Raw genomic sequence first — 13409 nt, 5'->3', positions numbered from 1 at the left:
GCCCCTTTGCTGCCTTGGGCCCCCATCTTCCTCTGTTGGTCCTTCTCAGGTCCAGCCCTTCCTGGGCTACCCTGAGCTGTGCTCCTCAGGGTAGGGCACTCCATAGGTGCTCCCACTGCCCACAGTGGCAACACCACCTTCACCTGCTGACTTCCCTTGCCAGGTGGCCTCTCATAGGGGCTTGTCCCTGTCCTGGGTGAGGCTCCCTGCCCTTATCCCAGCAGGGACAATTAGCCTGTACATGTCCACGCCGCCCACAGATGTAACACGCCCGGCGCTCTCCCCCAGGCCTCCTGGCCCCAGCACTGGGCTGCTCCCACCAGTCTCGGCCGTCTTTTGGGACCTCCCTCCGCAGGAGTTTCCACAGGGCCCACTGCTCCTCTGCTAGCCGCCCCAACTGTTCCCGTAAGGCCCATTGTGCCTCACAGTGCTGCTGCTGCGTCTCTCCAGCTGTTGGACTGCCCCTTTCCTCAGGGGACCCGGCCCTGGAGCCCAGCCTGGAACGGCACAGGAACCCTCCGCGAAGAACACCTCTGCATAATCCGGCTCCATTATCCCCTTGCTTCTCTCAGGCAATAGTCCCAGTCCTGCTCTGCCCCTTATGTCAGGGGCGGACCACCTATGCTCACATTCTCTCGCACCAGTGTAATGGGGCATGACTCACCCCTGTGGTGCCTCCTGCTGGTACCTTCTGGGAATTAGCTCGTCAGTCCCGGAGTGCCCTTTGCAGGCTGATGTCTCACCACGCGCTGCTCCTAGCCCCCCATGTTTCTCCCAGACCTGGTGCCCCTTTCTTTGGGTGCTGCCCCCCCAGGCAGTACACCTAGTCTCTGGGTCTCCCCACCCACTATCCCCACTTCACCTCAGTACAGGGCTACTGCCAGCCACCATCTAGCCCCTATTCACTGGGGCAGACTGCAGTTTAAAAGCCACTTATCACAGGCAAGGAGGGGTTTGGACCTGCTGCCTCTGCCTAGCCTTGGGCTGCCCCCTGCAACCTCAGTACCTATTTGGCCTTATACTAGGCCGCAGCCTGGGGGGTTTCCAGGCTGGAGCTCCCCAACTCCCTTGGCCTTCCTCCAGCCCTGCTCCACTCCAGGTACTTTCTCTAGCTCCCCAGCAGCCAGGCCCATCTCTCTCTACAGCCAGAGAGACAGTGTGTAGCTGCTCCTGGCTTTTATAGGGCCAGCTTATCCCAGCAGGGACAATTATCATCTTGATTTATGGGTCTGGGGCATGGCCACAGCTGAGGCTACCTCCCAATCAGCCCAGCCTAAGGCTCCCAGCCCCAGGCCTCTCCAAGGACTGGCTTTTAACCCTTTCAGGCCAGGGGCAAGTGACCACCCCACTACAAGCTCATACAGGAGTTCAGAGATGATTTATATAAAAGAATACTAGGCAAGGGAAAGGGTACAGATCAGTGGGCCAAAAGGGGATGTGGGACTTAAAGGAATTTAACAGCAATAGTGAAACAATAGCACAGTCCCGTCACCCATCTCCAGAGGTGCCCAAAACCTCCCCACCTGAGGCCTCTAATCCCACCAGTGGTGCACATAGTATTGAGATATGCTAGCCTGGTGAGGTGGCTCCTCATTTTGGACCTGTGGCCTGGTGGGGCGCTCTGCTCCTCAGCTACTCAACCTTCACCTTCCCTCAGGAAACCTATGGCCAAAATGTTTATCACCAGCCCCAATCTAGCAGTGCCCATCACAGTCCTTTTTCCTGGGTTTACACACGCCATCATCCAGGGCAACATAGTCCGTATTCCTCTTCACCGATTCCTACCCATGCATACAATCCTGCTAACATGGTACACCCACCCTCAGCTGCTCTCAACTGTCCTGAAATCCTCCAGCTTCTTGCCCCTCTAGGCTGTTGTTCCTCCAGGACTTGTCTGAATGCCCTTAGGTGCCATCTGCTGGCTTACATTATTCCCATCCCCTCACCCCCCCCCCTTAAAAGGATGCATCCCTGCATCCTGCTGCAGCTTTTTCAAAGTCTTTAAGCTGTGATCTGCCCTTAGGGTTGGAGCCAGGTGTGAGTCACGGGAATGCTCTCCTGCTGAGCCCTCCCTGATGCCACATCAAGCAGTTACTCACGCTCACTATCCCCATCTTTGTTGGGCCAGGGTCATGGTGGGCTTTCTGACCAAGGAACAGGGTTTAGGGGTTGTGTGTTGGAACTGGGGGAGACTATAATACAGGACCCCTGTGAGTATCTCAGCTGAGATTGGGTGGTTACCCAGGGTTCAGTGTCCGTGCACTGGGAATTCACAGAGGGCTTCAGCCAGTTGTAGTGTACCACAAAATATTGTCCATTCAGCTCTGGAGATAGCTCAAATAGCACCTTAGGCAGTTTCCTGATGGCTGAAAAGGCATCATTACATTTTCTGTGTAATTTTTGACACTCCTTCTAGTCTGGTCTTGTTGTAATGAGATTTTGCTTTTAGCTGTTTTGAAAAACCTTGCAGCACCTTGATAGAGACCGGCAAAGAAAAACTGACAAAAAGAGGTTTAAATATTGTAGAAATTTCACCTCTCCCTATTGATACAATTAAGTATCAGTATCAGGACACTTTGAGTTGCATAAAACAGCAGTTAGTTTTAAGATGAAGGCTTTAGATAAATAGTAATTAGAGATAGTTTAAAGTTAGAAATCCAAAATGGCAGATGCAATAATCCTCTATGAAAGACACAGGGTTAGGGTATGGAAAGTTCCAGCAATTCATAGAGAAGAGCTTTGCTATCTAAAAATAGATCAGAGGGAGGAGCTCTACCCAAGATGGCATCAAAGGGAAGAGCTTAGCTATCTAAAAGTAGGTATGATGTAATAGGAAGGATCTAGAAATATGCTAATTTCAGGAAGCTGATTGGCTGTGCCAGGCTAATACATTACATTAATGAGCAGCCCTTGAGAGAGCAACCAGTATATAAGTCTGACAGTCAGCAGGCTTAGTCATGGGGTTTTGTGAAGATCAGAAGCCTCAAGAAGCAGCAAGAACAGCAGCTGAGACAACTGTAACGGTATCTTAAGAAGATTCCAGAAAGCAGCAGCAGTAGAATCTTGTCGAGGGCAGTAGCTTTAGAACACAGTAGCTATGGAAGCCTCTAAGGCAGCAGAAACCAAGGCTTCTGAGACAGCCTCAGGAAGATGGCCATAATAGTTCCAACCGTCATTGCAGCCCCAACAGCAACCTGACAGTATCGCCTTCCTTTTGTGACAGAGCAGAAAGACCTTTATAGACGGTATCAGAGGGCTTTATGAAAAGTAGAAGTAAGTGTGATTTTTGTCTCTAGTAAAAATGAATGATTGGGCATGCCTGTCAATAGAGCTAGATGCCTGTGTCTGAGTGAGATCCACCCCACCTAGCTGATCACCGCTCACAGGATGTTAGTGTTAAGCAAATGATTTAATTAAATCTGTAACATTGTAATAGTCTCTTTTACGTGAGTGTAAAGGTCATTCATACTACATTAAATAATAGTATTAGATTATAACATTAACACTAAGGCCTTTGTGCATGCAGGGTCTGTATATGCTTATTACAGTGTAACTGCTATATAGTCTGTATTCTGTGATGTTTTTTTATTTTGTTTTGCTGCTTTATTATATGACTCTTCAAATGTAATTCTGTTATGTTTGACTAGGTTTTATGTATTCTTTCTTGCTTTATTAGATCCACTGTAACTACTCATTTCTTCTAAATAAATATTATTTTGTTTTTTGAAGAATTACTGCTTGTGTTATCCATCCTTGAGCAGAAGGCTGTATCCATGTTGTGACAGATTTATGTTACCAATCTGCCAGGGGTGTCAGGTGATCAGTCTGAGGCTTCAGGCTCTTTAGGGGAGGAGATGGAGGAGCACACCAAGTGACTAAATTTTAAAGCCTTAGTAATAAAATAATAAAATAACAGCGGACTGCTGGGAATGCTCCCACGTCACTCAGAGGGAGGAAAAAAGTGTTAGTACCCCAGCCCTAACCCACTTTCATACTCACACACGCATGACCCGAGGCTGGCTAAGCCTGGGTGTAACGTAAGAAGGGGAAGGGTGGACGGGAGTTCTTGTCCTGTGCATGGGTCGTCCAGGGTCCGCTGTTGATCTCCAATTTGCTTTGGCTCTCAGGAGGGTTTTTAAGTCCTGGGTTCTTTTGTTGGCATCTTGTTCAGGGACCTCTGTCCTCCTTGCTTTTTGTACCACTCCAAACTGGCTTTCTGTGGCTTCCTCAGCGTTCCCAAAACATACCGGCTTCATAGACATGAGACTGTTTTTCCCCCTCGCTGGCCTTCACCCTCTTGCCAGTATTGCAATCCCCTGCAAGTCTGTTCACCTGAATCCTCCTTTCTCACAGCTGGTCGGGGTGGAATCCAGGCCCCAGTCTTTCTTGGCAGGCATCCAAGAGTCAGATGTGTGCTGCGGCCTTGAGCTGGCGGGAGTCAACATCTTATCTTCGGACTGAGCTAGCTAAAGTGTCGAGTTAATCCGTTCTCTGCTCTCTTCCTTCTTTCCCCTTTTGGCCTCTTGCAACCTGCAAAGGAATCCTTCACTCCACACCCACACCTTTGACCCTCCACCGAAATGCCTTGTGATGCTTGCAACCACGTTAGCAACATGCAATGCTGATCTGCCTTCACAGGGGACCTGAGGGAGGGGGCCATTGGGTTGTGACAGTGTCCTTCCAAGGGTTAGCTTGCTCTGGGGAGCCCTCTGCAGATCGGAGACAAGCCCCCTGGTAACACCCTGGCAATTCCTCTACGGTGGATCACTACTTTTATTGCCCCTTTAGATAAAGCAAATGTTTGGGAACTCCTGTCCTAAGGTAGCACATGCCTGCACCTATTCCTCTTTGGGTTGTGCAGAGATCCCCATTGCTTACGTGGAGCCTGAAGCCCCAACACAAAACCTAATTGCACACACACGAGTTCTAAAACCATTTATATAAAAGACTATTAGGCACGGAAATGGGTTCAGAGCAACAGACTGAAAGAGTATGGGGGACTTAAGAGAATTCGACAGCAACAGTGAAATAGTAAAAGAAAAAAAAATCCCAATGGCATAATTCCTTTCTCCACTTCTGGAGGTGTCAAAATCTTTACCCGTCACCTGATGCTTCTAATCCCACCGGTGGTGCACATAAAGATGAGATGCATTAGCCTTTTAAGATGCATGGTTCAGTTGCTACTTAGTTTGGACCTGCATCCTGGTGGGGTACATGACTCCTCGACTACTCAGCCTTCACCTTCCCTCAGGACACATGCGAGCCTAAGTCCAAAGTGTTCACCAGGCCCATGGATAGCAATTCCGGGCCCAAGGGCTGTCCCGAGGGGCGGGGAGCGGGACTTGGGGTGGAAGTGACAAAAAGGATGCCATTACTTCTGGGACCGACTGCGCCAGCCCACACGGTTTAGAGCGGTCGTGTGCGCCTAGGAGCCCTGTGGCCTGCCCAGACGATTTAAAAGGGCCAGGGGCTCCTGGCTGCCGCTGCAGTGGTGGTGGCTGGCAGTTGCCCCCTTTGTCCTCCCTCCCCCATTGGCGGGCGTGATGTTCACTGCCAGCCCCAGTCTTGCAGTGTCCATCACAGTCCTGTTCCTTGGGTTCACACACACTCCCAGCCAGAACAACACCGTCCTTCCTCCTTCCACCAAGGCCCTCCCCCCCCCCCCCCCCCGCCCACTGCTCACATTCCTGCCAAGATGATGCTCCTCCCAACTGTTGATTCTCATAGCTGCCATCTGCTGGCTTATTACACTTTTCTTTCTTTAGCATCCTGTACCCTGAGGTGCATAGGGCATCCACCAGTTTCCACCATTTATTTCTGTCTTGTGCTGATATGTTCAGGCTTCTGAGTGTCATGTTGATGGATTTCTCTTTTCTCTGTTGTTCTGCATGATGTTTCTCTGGGTCGCCCTCCTTTTCACTTTCCAGGTAGGGTTCACATTATCACTTGCAGCGGAAGTTGTGTTAATGGCATCCATAAAGAGTGTCCTGATATGTCCATCAGTGTCGTCTTACCATGTTTGACGCTTTAAATGAGTTTCCTCTACAAAGAATTTCTGATGTTGCAAGAAACTTTCCACTGGAAATGGAAGGGTTTTTTTTCATATACTACTTGTATAATATTATGACACTTGAGGGTTGGGGGTATAAAACAACTTGGAACTGCATAAAAATGCATCAGTATGGGAACAAAGGGAACACAGTATTCCTTCTATTGTGGACTTGAAGACAGTAGAAAGTTGTGCCATTTCAGCTATGCTAGTATAGGTGAAGTGGTACAACCCCTCCTAATGTGGATGCAGTAATATCTGTATAAAGGTGATTCCAGTATGTGCAGGAGATTAACTCAACTGGTATAAGTGCATTCACATTAGGGCTTGTATCAGTGTACCTGTTTTACTAAAGGTCAACTCCTCCCCCTCCCACAACTGAAATAGTCATACTGGTAAAACTTTTAAGTTCAGAGTTAGGTCTGAGTTAGGCTTATACTCTAATGAGGTGATCAGTATCAAGAAAGTAAGAGACTAGAGACACAGTTAATCAATCAATCGACACACAGGTCTACATTTTTTAAAAAGACGTGCAACATGTGAAGCATATGCATAAGCCCAGTATTTTCAGACTCCAATGTGTGCACACATCAAGTGTTTTGTGTATACAAAAGGATGTGTGTTTTGTCTACACATTTTAAAACATTTGGGCCAAAAAGTTTCTGATTAGAATTGTGGGCTAAAGCTTTCAGTGAAGCTGTCTGCAAGATGAATTTGGATTTATCTTCTTCTCCTGGTCCTCTGAAGGCATGTAGGAGGGTGGTTCTTTTTTTTTTTTTTTTTTTTTTTTAAATAGAAATAAAAAAGGTATGTCCTATACTCAGCACCTTGCAAAACATAAATATTTTTCTGATATTAAAGTTATGTTAATTTCAGCCATAGACAGCACAAACAATTTTGCTATTACTGAATTGAAGGACTAAGTAAATCTTGGATTGTGATCAAAGTTACATCAATGTGTGTGTGTGTGTGTGTGTGTGTGGTTTTTTTTTTTTTTTATTATTATTATACACTGATGACAGCATAAAGCAAATCTTTACTTCCAAAATAGCCATTATAACTAAGTCTCTCTGATACAAGCTTATATCTTAAAACCACTTAATCTTATGTCATTGATAAAGCCATTTGAAATCTGGTTTTGGCCACAAGGTGGTGCAGATGCACTCATAAATAATACTCTGCATCTAGTTCCTGTTATCTTAAAGGGGCTTTCTGAACAACCTCAGAACAAACCAATTAGCTATTAGCACATGCTGTTTTTACAGACCTCAACCACAGGGATTATACAACTTGTTTCACACAGCTTCTTGGAGGTGAGTCTTTATGTAAGGACCCAAGTTATCTTTCCTTTTTGTATCATGCTTAGTGGCATGTTCCAAAATAAGAGACAGGGAAGCTTTTACCTCCTTTGCAGTAATATCTGTAGCTTAGGCAAGGCTTGAATGACTCTCCTCTCCAGCTGCTGTCCTACAGAGCTTGTCTACCCTTCTCCCCAACTCCCTTTTCCGATAAGGGACTTAATGTGCATTGGGACCTGCCCTCTGATCTATCCTCTATCCCCATAACTGTGGACAGTAGGATGGAATTTGACCCCCTCCCCCCTGCTCTGAGTGCTGATCTTGGGTCCCTATCAAAATATTCTGGGAAAACAAATACAGAATGTTCTTCATTGTTAACATTTTGTTCTTGATGGTGGATCTTTCAGGGTCTGAATTTCCTTCATCAAGCTGTTAGACTTGTGCAGAGGAGCTCCACATTGTGAGCCTCACCCCTGGCAGCTGGGACTGGGAGAGGGTTTTGGAGTCATGCACTCATGTGCATTCTGTGGGATTCATCTGCAGGACCTCATTCCAATATATGGGTTGTTCAACCTAATCTCTAAAGCAAGACCCTCTGATTTTTGTGAAGTACCAATTTGCAATCCTGTAGCATATGGAAGCTTTGGCGGCATCATGAACTGAGTGAAAATCTCGGTGTATAATGACGAGTTAAATACAAAGAGGCTATGAAAGTACTTATTTCAGTAGTGTGCTCAGTAACTGAAATGCTTTTCAGTTTGTTTTACACTGACACAGAAACCTTGGGGCTTGTCCATGTGGTGCGTTAGTCTGCACCAGAGGGGTGTAAATTCTAGTGTGCACTAAAGTGTTGTGTGCTAACTGGCCCATGTGGACCCTGCTGGTGCGTACTAAAAGTTCCCTAGTGTGCGTTAATGTTGTACTATTTGATGTGGGCTGACAAAAACACCTCAGTTTGATGTGAGGAATGATGTATTTAAATAAAATAAAATTACCAAGGGCCCAATTTTGCACCCAGCTTAAGTCAATGTCACTTCCTTTAGTGGGTGCAGGATCACAACCTGAATATGTGCTGTGAACTAGACCGATTTGGGCCAAAGGCACAAATTCAGCTCCACAGCCTGATTTGGGGGGGTTGATTGTGCCCATTATGGAGATTAGGAGTGAGTAGCCTAAGCCAGACTCACCGCTTTATGCACTTTTTAAGCATCCCCACATGGCACAAATTGATGAGATAATTGAATGAGCAACAGGTGATTAACCAGTTAAAGTGATTCAGCTTGTCAGCAGAGGACAGTGAAAAGAGAGGAGGGTAGGGTAGGGAAGGTTGGAAGGAAAGGCCAAGGAAACCAAGCCCTGTGTCTGGGCAGAAGGTAAAAGCCTTATGTTGATAGGGACAAGCACTTGTATAGAATATGGTAAATAAAGCACATGGTTGTACACTTGGCAGGGGCGTGTGTAAGGACTGTTTACAGAGAGGAATCCGGGCTGTTTGCAAAATATGTGTGGACCTGGGTTCCAATTTCTACCCTTCTCACCTCAAAAGAGTTTGGGGTTCATATGTGGGGTTTAAATTCAGGTAAATCTTTCAGTATGAATTATAGAAAAAATACAACATTTTGACCTGATTAATGTGTAGCTATGGGCGTTGAGCCAGAGCTGCCACTGCTATGATTTACAAAATGGTAAAATGACAGCTCTTTAAACTGTCTGGGGTGAAGTGGCACAGAAAATCCTACTCCAACCTTTTCTCCTGTTTCTATTGTTCAGGGATAGCACACTCGTTTGTTTCTAGTTACCATTCATATAATACAGTGAGGGGGTTTTAGTATATTAATGATTGCCTGGTCCTGTAACTATACATCAATTTCCTAAATTAGTCTCCAGTATAGATGAGACGCATCTACCAGCTCTGACGCAGTAGTGCACTTTGTTGTTTTTGGAGCGAGAGTGATTTCCTTCTGGAGTGCTTGTGACCATGCTGTGTGTGATGTCACTAAGTGGGTGGGGTAAAGTCTTACAAAAGCAGCACAATCACAGCAGCCTCAGACAGCAGCAACATGAACTGCAGCGTGCACCACAGTGTGCTCCTCAGTTACGGGATGGAGAAGAGGCTAGACCCAGGCACTCTGCAGCTCCTCTGGGACTTTGTCAAAGCAAAGGAGCAATTACTCAAGTCCCCTTACTTTCCAGTGCTGTTTTCGTTTACAGCTTACCTGACTTTCTGTCTTCCTTACATTGCACTGGACTTCTTAAGCACTAAAGTACCAGCCGTGAGAAAATACAAAATCCAGCCTCTGAGTTATCCAACTCTGGGAATGATGGTACCGTGTATGGTTCAGTGTGTCTATCATCACGCTGTCTTTATCTTCCCAGTGACAGTTGCTCATTGGTACTGGAGACCAGTGGATTTACCAGTAATGGCTCCAGACCTGCCGAGGGTCCTGCTGGATGTAACGGTTTGCCTGCTTCTCTTTGATTTCCAGTATTTTCTGTGGCATTTGCTTCATCATAAGGTGCCTTGGCTCTACAAGACTTTTCACAAGGTTCATCATAAGCATGTATCTACGTTTGCTCTTACCACACAGTACTCAAGTGTTTGGGAGTTACTTTCACTGGGATTTTTTGCTGCCATAAATCCAGTGTTGCTGAAGTGCCATCCTTTGACAGAAATGATTTTCTTCCTTGTTAATATCTGGCTGTCAGTGGAGGATCATTCAGGCTATGAACTTCCATGGTCAACAAACAGACTGATGCCATTTGGCTTGTATGGAGGAGCTCCGCATCATGATCTCCATCACCTGAAGTTCAAATGTAACTATGCTCCTTACTTCACCCACTGGGACAGACTATTTGGAACACTTGCTCACGCACGTTCACAACAATAACAGGGAATTCGTCTGTTACCTACCTAATTTTGTAAAGCAAATAAATTAAGAGTATATTTTTTTTCAGAGCCACAGAAATATATATATATTATGTGAAAACATTTATAACAAATCTAATTTAATGTTTGTATATATATTTATGGAATTGCATATGTAATGTCTGTTACTACTTGTTTGGAAACAATGTCACATTATAAGGAAAGTATTGAGACACTCGCTGCCTTCTTTCCTTTGAACATGCTAGCTTTTATAAAGCATATTGTGTTACTGTGTTTTATATGTACAGAGAAATATTTTCTTGATGTTCTAGGAGGACTTGTGATATGAATAGAAACAACACACATAGTGTGCATTAAGAATTCCAAGAAACGATCTTATTTTAAAAAAGGTTGCTTCTGGATGGCGTTAAATGTCTAATCTGATTCTGTTTTTCTTTGCAATAATTTGGATCTTTATATTGCATACCCCAGTATATTCTTTTTTATTTTTTTAAGTGGAAATAAATCTTCATATTTGTTTAAAACTGTGTTTTGCTTCCTTATATTTGGTCCTCAGAAAGTGTATGATTCTGTCTATATGCAGTATTGTTGTTGGTCCGAGGATATTAGAGAGAGAAGAAGGGCCAAGGTAATATCTTCTCTTGGTACAATGTCCTGTTGAAGAGCTTGAAAGCTTGTCTCTCTCACCCACAGAAGTTGGTCCAGGAAAAGCTAGTACCTCACTCTCTGATTCTGTCTGCACAGTTTAGGTTGGGACCATTCTCATTTTTCGGTATTTGTCCTGATATTTCGCTCCGCCAGCAGTTTTTTGTTTTTCTCTCGCTGCCTGCAGCATCACTTTTTTTTTTTTTTTTTTTTTTGCTCCCAGTGTCCCGATATTTTCTTCCTCTCATCTGGTCACCCTAGCACAGTTTGGGGTTTGTTTAGATTTCAGAGGCAGGACTTTTCTTATTAAAATATTTAGGTTCATGTAGACAAATATATATATATGCTGAATATCACAATAGGACAGTTTGCTTGTCCTCCAAAATAAAGCACTAATCAAGAGGATTTAATAACTTTCAGGTTTTGATGATACAAAGAAAGGTAGAATTAGGTCTAAAAATCTGGGCTAAATTCCACTCATATTGATGTTGATTTTGAATAATTTGCACTACATTATGGTATAAGTGAAAGTAGAATGACCACTTCATAAGAGTCTGACTTGAAATTCCTGTAGTTGTCCTCCAACCAAATTACTTGCTATTGACTTGCAAAAACCTGGCTAAGAATCTGACTCGAATGCCCACAAAACCGAGGAATTTTTCCATTAATTTTCATGAATCTTGAAGGACGTTGGTTTAAGAACAAGAAGCTTTAAGGCTGGTAAGAGCTGTAACAGGGCTTCTTCTCCAGCTTGGTAGGTCTCATGCTTCCTTCTAGCGGTGGAGCAGGATCGAGTCTCTCAGAATTCCCCCCCTGTTTATAGTTGGTGGGGAAATTCTGTCTCCAAGTGGCCTTCCTGTTTCTGGGTCTGCTAGGCCCTCACTACTTCACTGGGGCTTCTGTCCTCCTCAATGGACATCCAGTGAGAGGAAAAGGGGGTGGGAGGGCCCGATCCCACCCTCTACTCTGGGCCCTAACCCAGGGACCCTACAAGTAGCAGCCTCACGCTGCCTGTTCCCAGGAAAAGCTGCTAGCTTCCCTGGGTTACTTCCCCATGTCCCTTGGTTTATTGCCCCTACTTTGCTTGGGCAGAGTTCTTCCCAACCCTCCTGCCAGGGGAGGGAGAACCCCTAGTCTCTGGTAGCAATTCTGGGCATGACAGCACCACAGCAAACACACCGCTCAGTCTCTCTCCTCTAGAAGGGTCCTTTTTTTTTTTTTTTCCCAGATCTTTGGACCTAGAACAGTCCTTAGCTCCTGTTTAGGGTGGGGTTATTCCCGGGTTCTTGTCAGCTTCCGCTCAGCTCACCTCCACTCTCACAACACCTATGGCACCTTTGACTGACTGGGGAAGTCTTTTAACCTGTTCTGGCAGGTTCTTAATTGGCTCCAGGTGTCCTAATTAACCTGGAGTAACCCCTGCTCAGTTACCAGGGGAAGAGGGACCGCTGTGTATCCTGAGGCCAATATACCTTCCCACCGGCACTCTCCTGTAGCAGTCTAGCCTGACCCTGTCACAGAGCATAGTTATTGATAACGTTGTCAAGATAGTCCAGAAATAAAAGGCTCATAGAAGAATGTAAACATACAAGTCTAGGGGCAGATCCCATGCTCCTCTCTCAGCAAAATCCCTAGTGATTTCACTGGGTGTTCCATTAGTGAAGTAGTACAGCATTGGTCCTCTAACTGCAAATCCTGAAAAGCTCCTGCATTGGATTTCTAGTAAACCCCACACAGACGCAGGTGAAGGTATGATTTTATGGAGCAGGATGACAATTCTGTATACATATTGCATGTAATCCCAAAATGCACTTGTATTTAACTTTCTTTAGCAGAAGAATATCACTCACTCTTAAGAGGCTGATCAACCTGGAATAAAGACCTTTGTTGCTGTTTGAGACTGTCAGGTTGTATGGTAAAGGTGGCAGCACACTTTTGGAAATATTTGGGGGAGGGGCAGAAGGCTTGGGGGGAAGCCATATGACATTCTTAGTAGCTGTTTGGGGTGATTGTTTCACTAATGAAATATCTCCATATAAAAATTTATGAAACCTTACAATTGTGTTACCCTGAAAAGATGTTAACGACCTAAAACCACATTTTGTTTTTAAAGGGGACTAAATAAGCTTAGATTTTTTTAAAAGAATATAACCAGCTGATGTGTACACTGACTAAGCAGAAATAAAGCCCCATCTAATCTGCCTGATTATAATAATCTTAAATATTGTGGGGTGCAGTGCAAGGAAAGGAAGTGTTCTCTTTTATGGCAAATGAGAGAGAAATTACAAACTCTGATTTCTCTTTAACCAATATATTAGCTTTGAAGTAATCCAAGGCTCAAAGCTCTACTCTTAAACTCAGGAAAAATGTCCACTGACTTCAGATGGCCAAATGCTTAACTTCTAGTGATGATCAGTGTCTTCAATGGGAGTTTGGTATTATACTGGACATGTGATGTTGTGATCTTGTCAGATCGCCGTGCTAAACAAGGTTAAGCCAAGCCAATATTTGGATAATATCTCTGTTTAAA

The 13409-nt window shown here is 45.0% G+C and overlaps 1 protein-coding gene across 1 annotated transcript; it reads left to right on the top strand.

Annotated features, from left to right (window-relative positions):
- Positions 1-9403: 9403 nt before the first annotated feature.
- On the top strand, positions 9404-10752 carry CH25H (cholesterol 25-hydroxylase). The gene has a single exon (XM_054034621.1). The coding sequence runs from the start codon at positions 9408-9410 to the stop codon at positions 10233-10235; it is 828 nt and encodes a 275-aa protein (XP_053890596.1). The 5' UTR covers positions 9404-9407; the 3' UTR covers positions 10236-10752.
- The last annotated feature ends 2657 nt before the right edge of the window (positions 10753-13409 follow it).

Source organism: Malaclemys terrapin, chromosome 7, assembly GCF_027887155.1.
Source record: "Malaclemys terrapin pileata isolate rMalTer1 chromosome 7, rMalTer1.hap1, whole genome shotgun sequence".
NCBI classification, from domain to species: Eukaryota; Metazoa; Chordata; order Testudines; family Emydidae; genus Malaclemys; species Malaclemys terrapin.
Note: the sequence above shows the minus strand (reverse complement) of the source record. Positions and strands in the feature narration are given on the sequence as shown.

Excerpts from the sequence above, each read along its gene's own strand:
- CH25H (XM_054034621.1), top strand. The coding sequence starts at position 9,408 with ATGAACTGCAGCGTGCACCACAGTGTGCTCCTCAGTTACGGGATGGAG.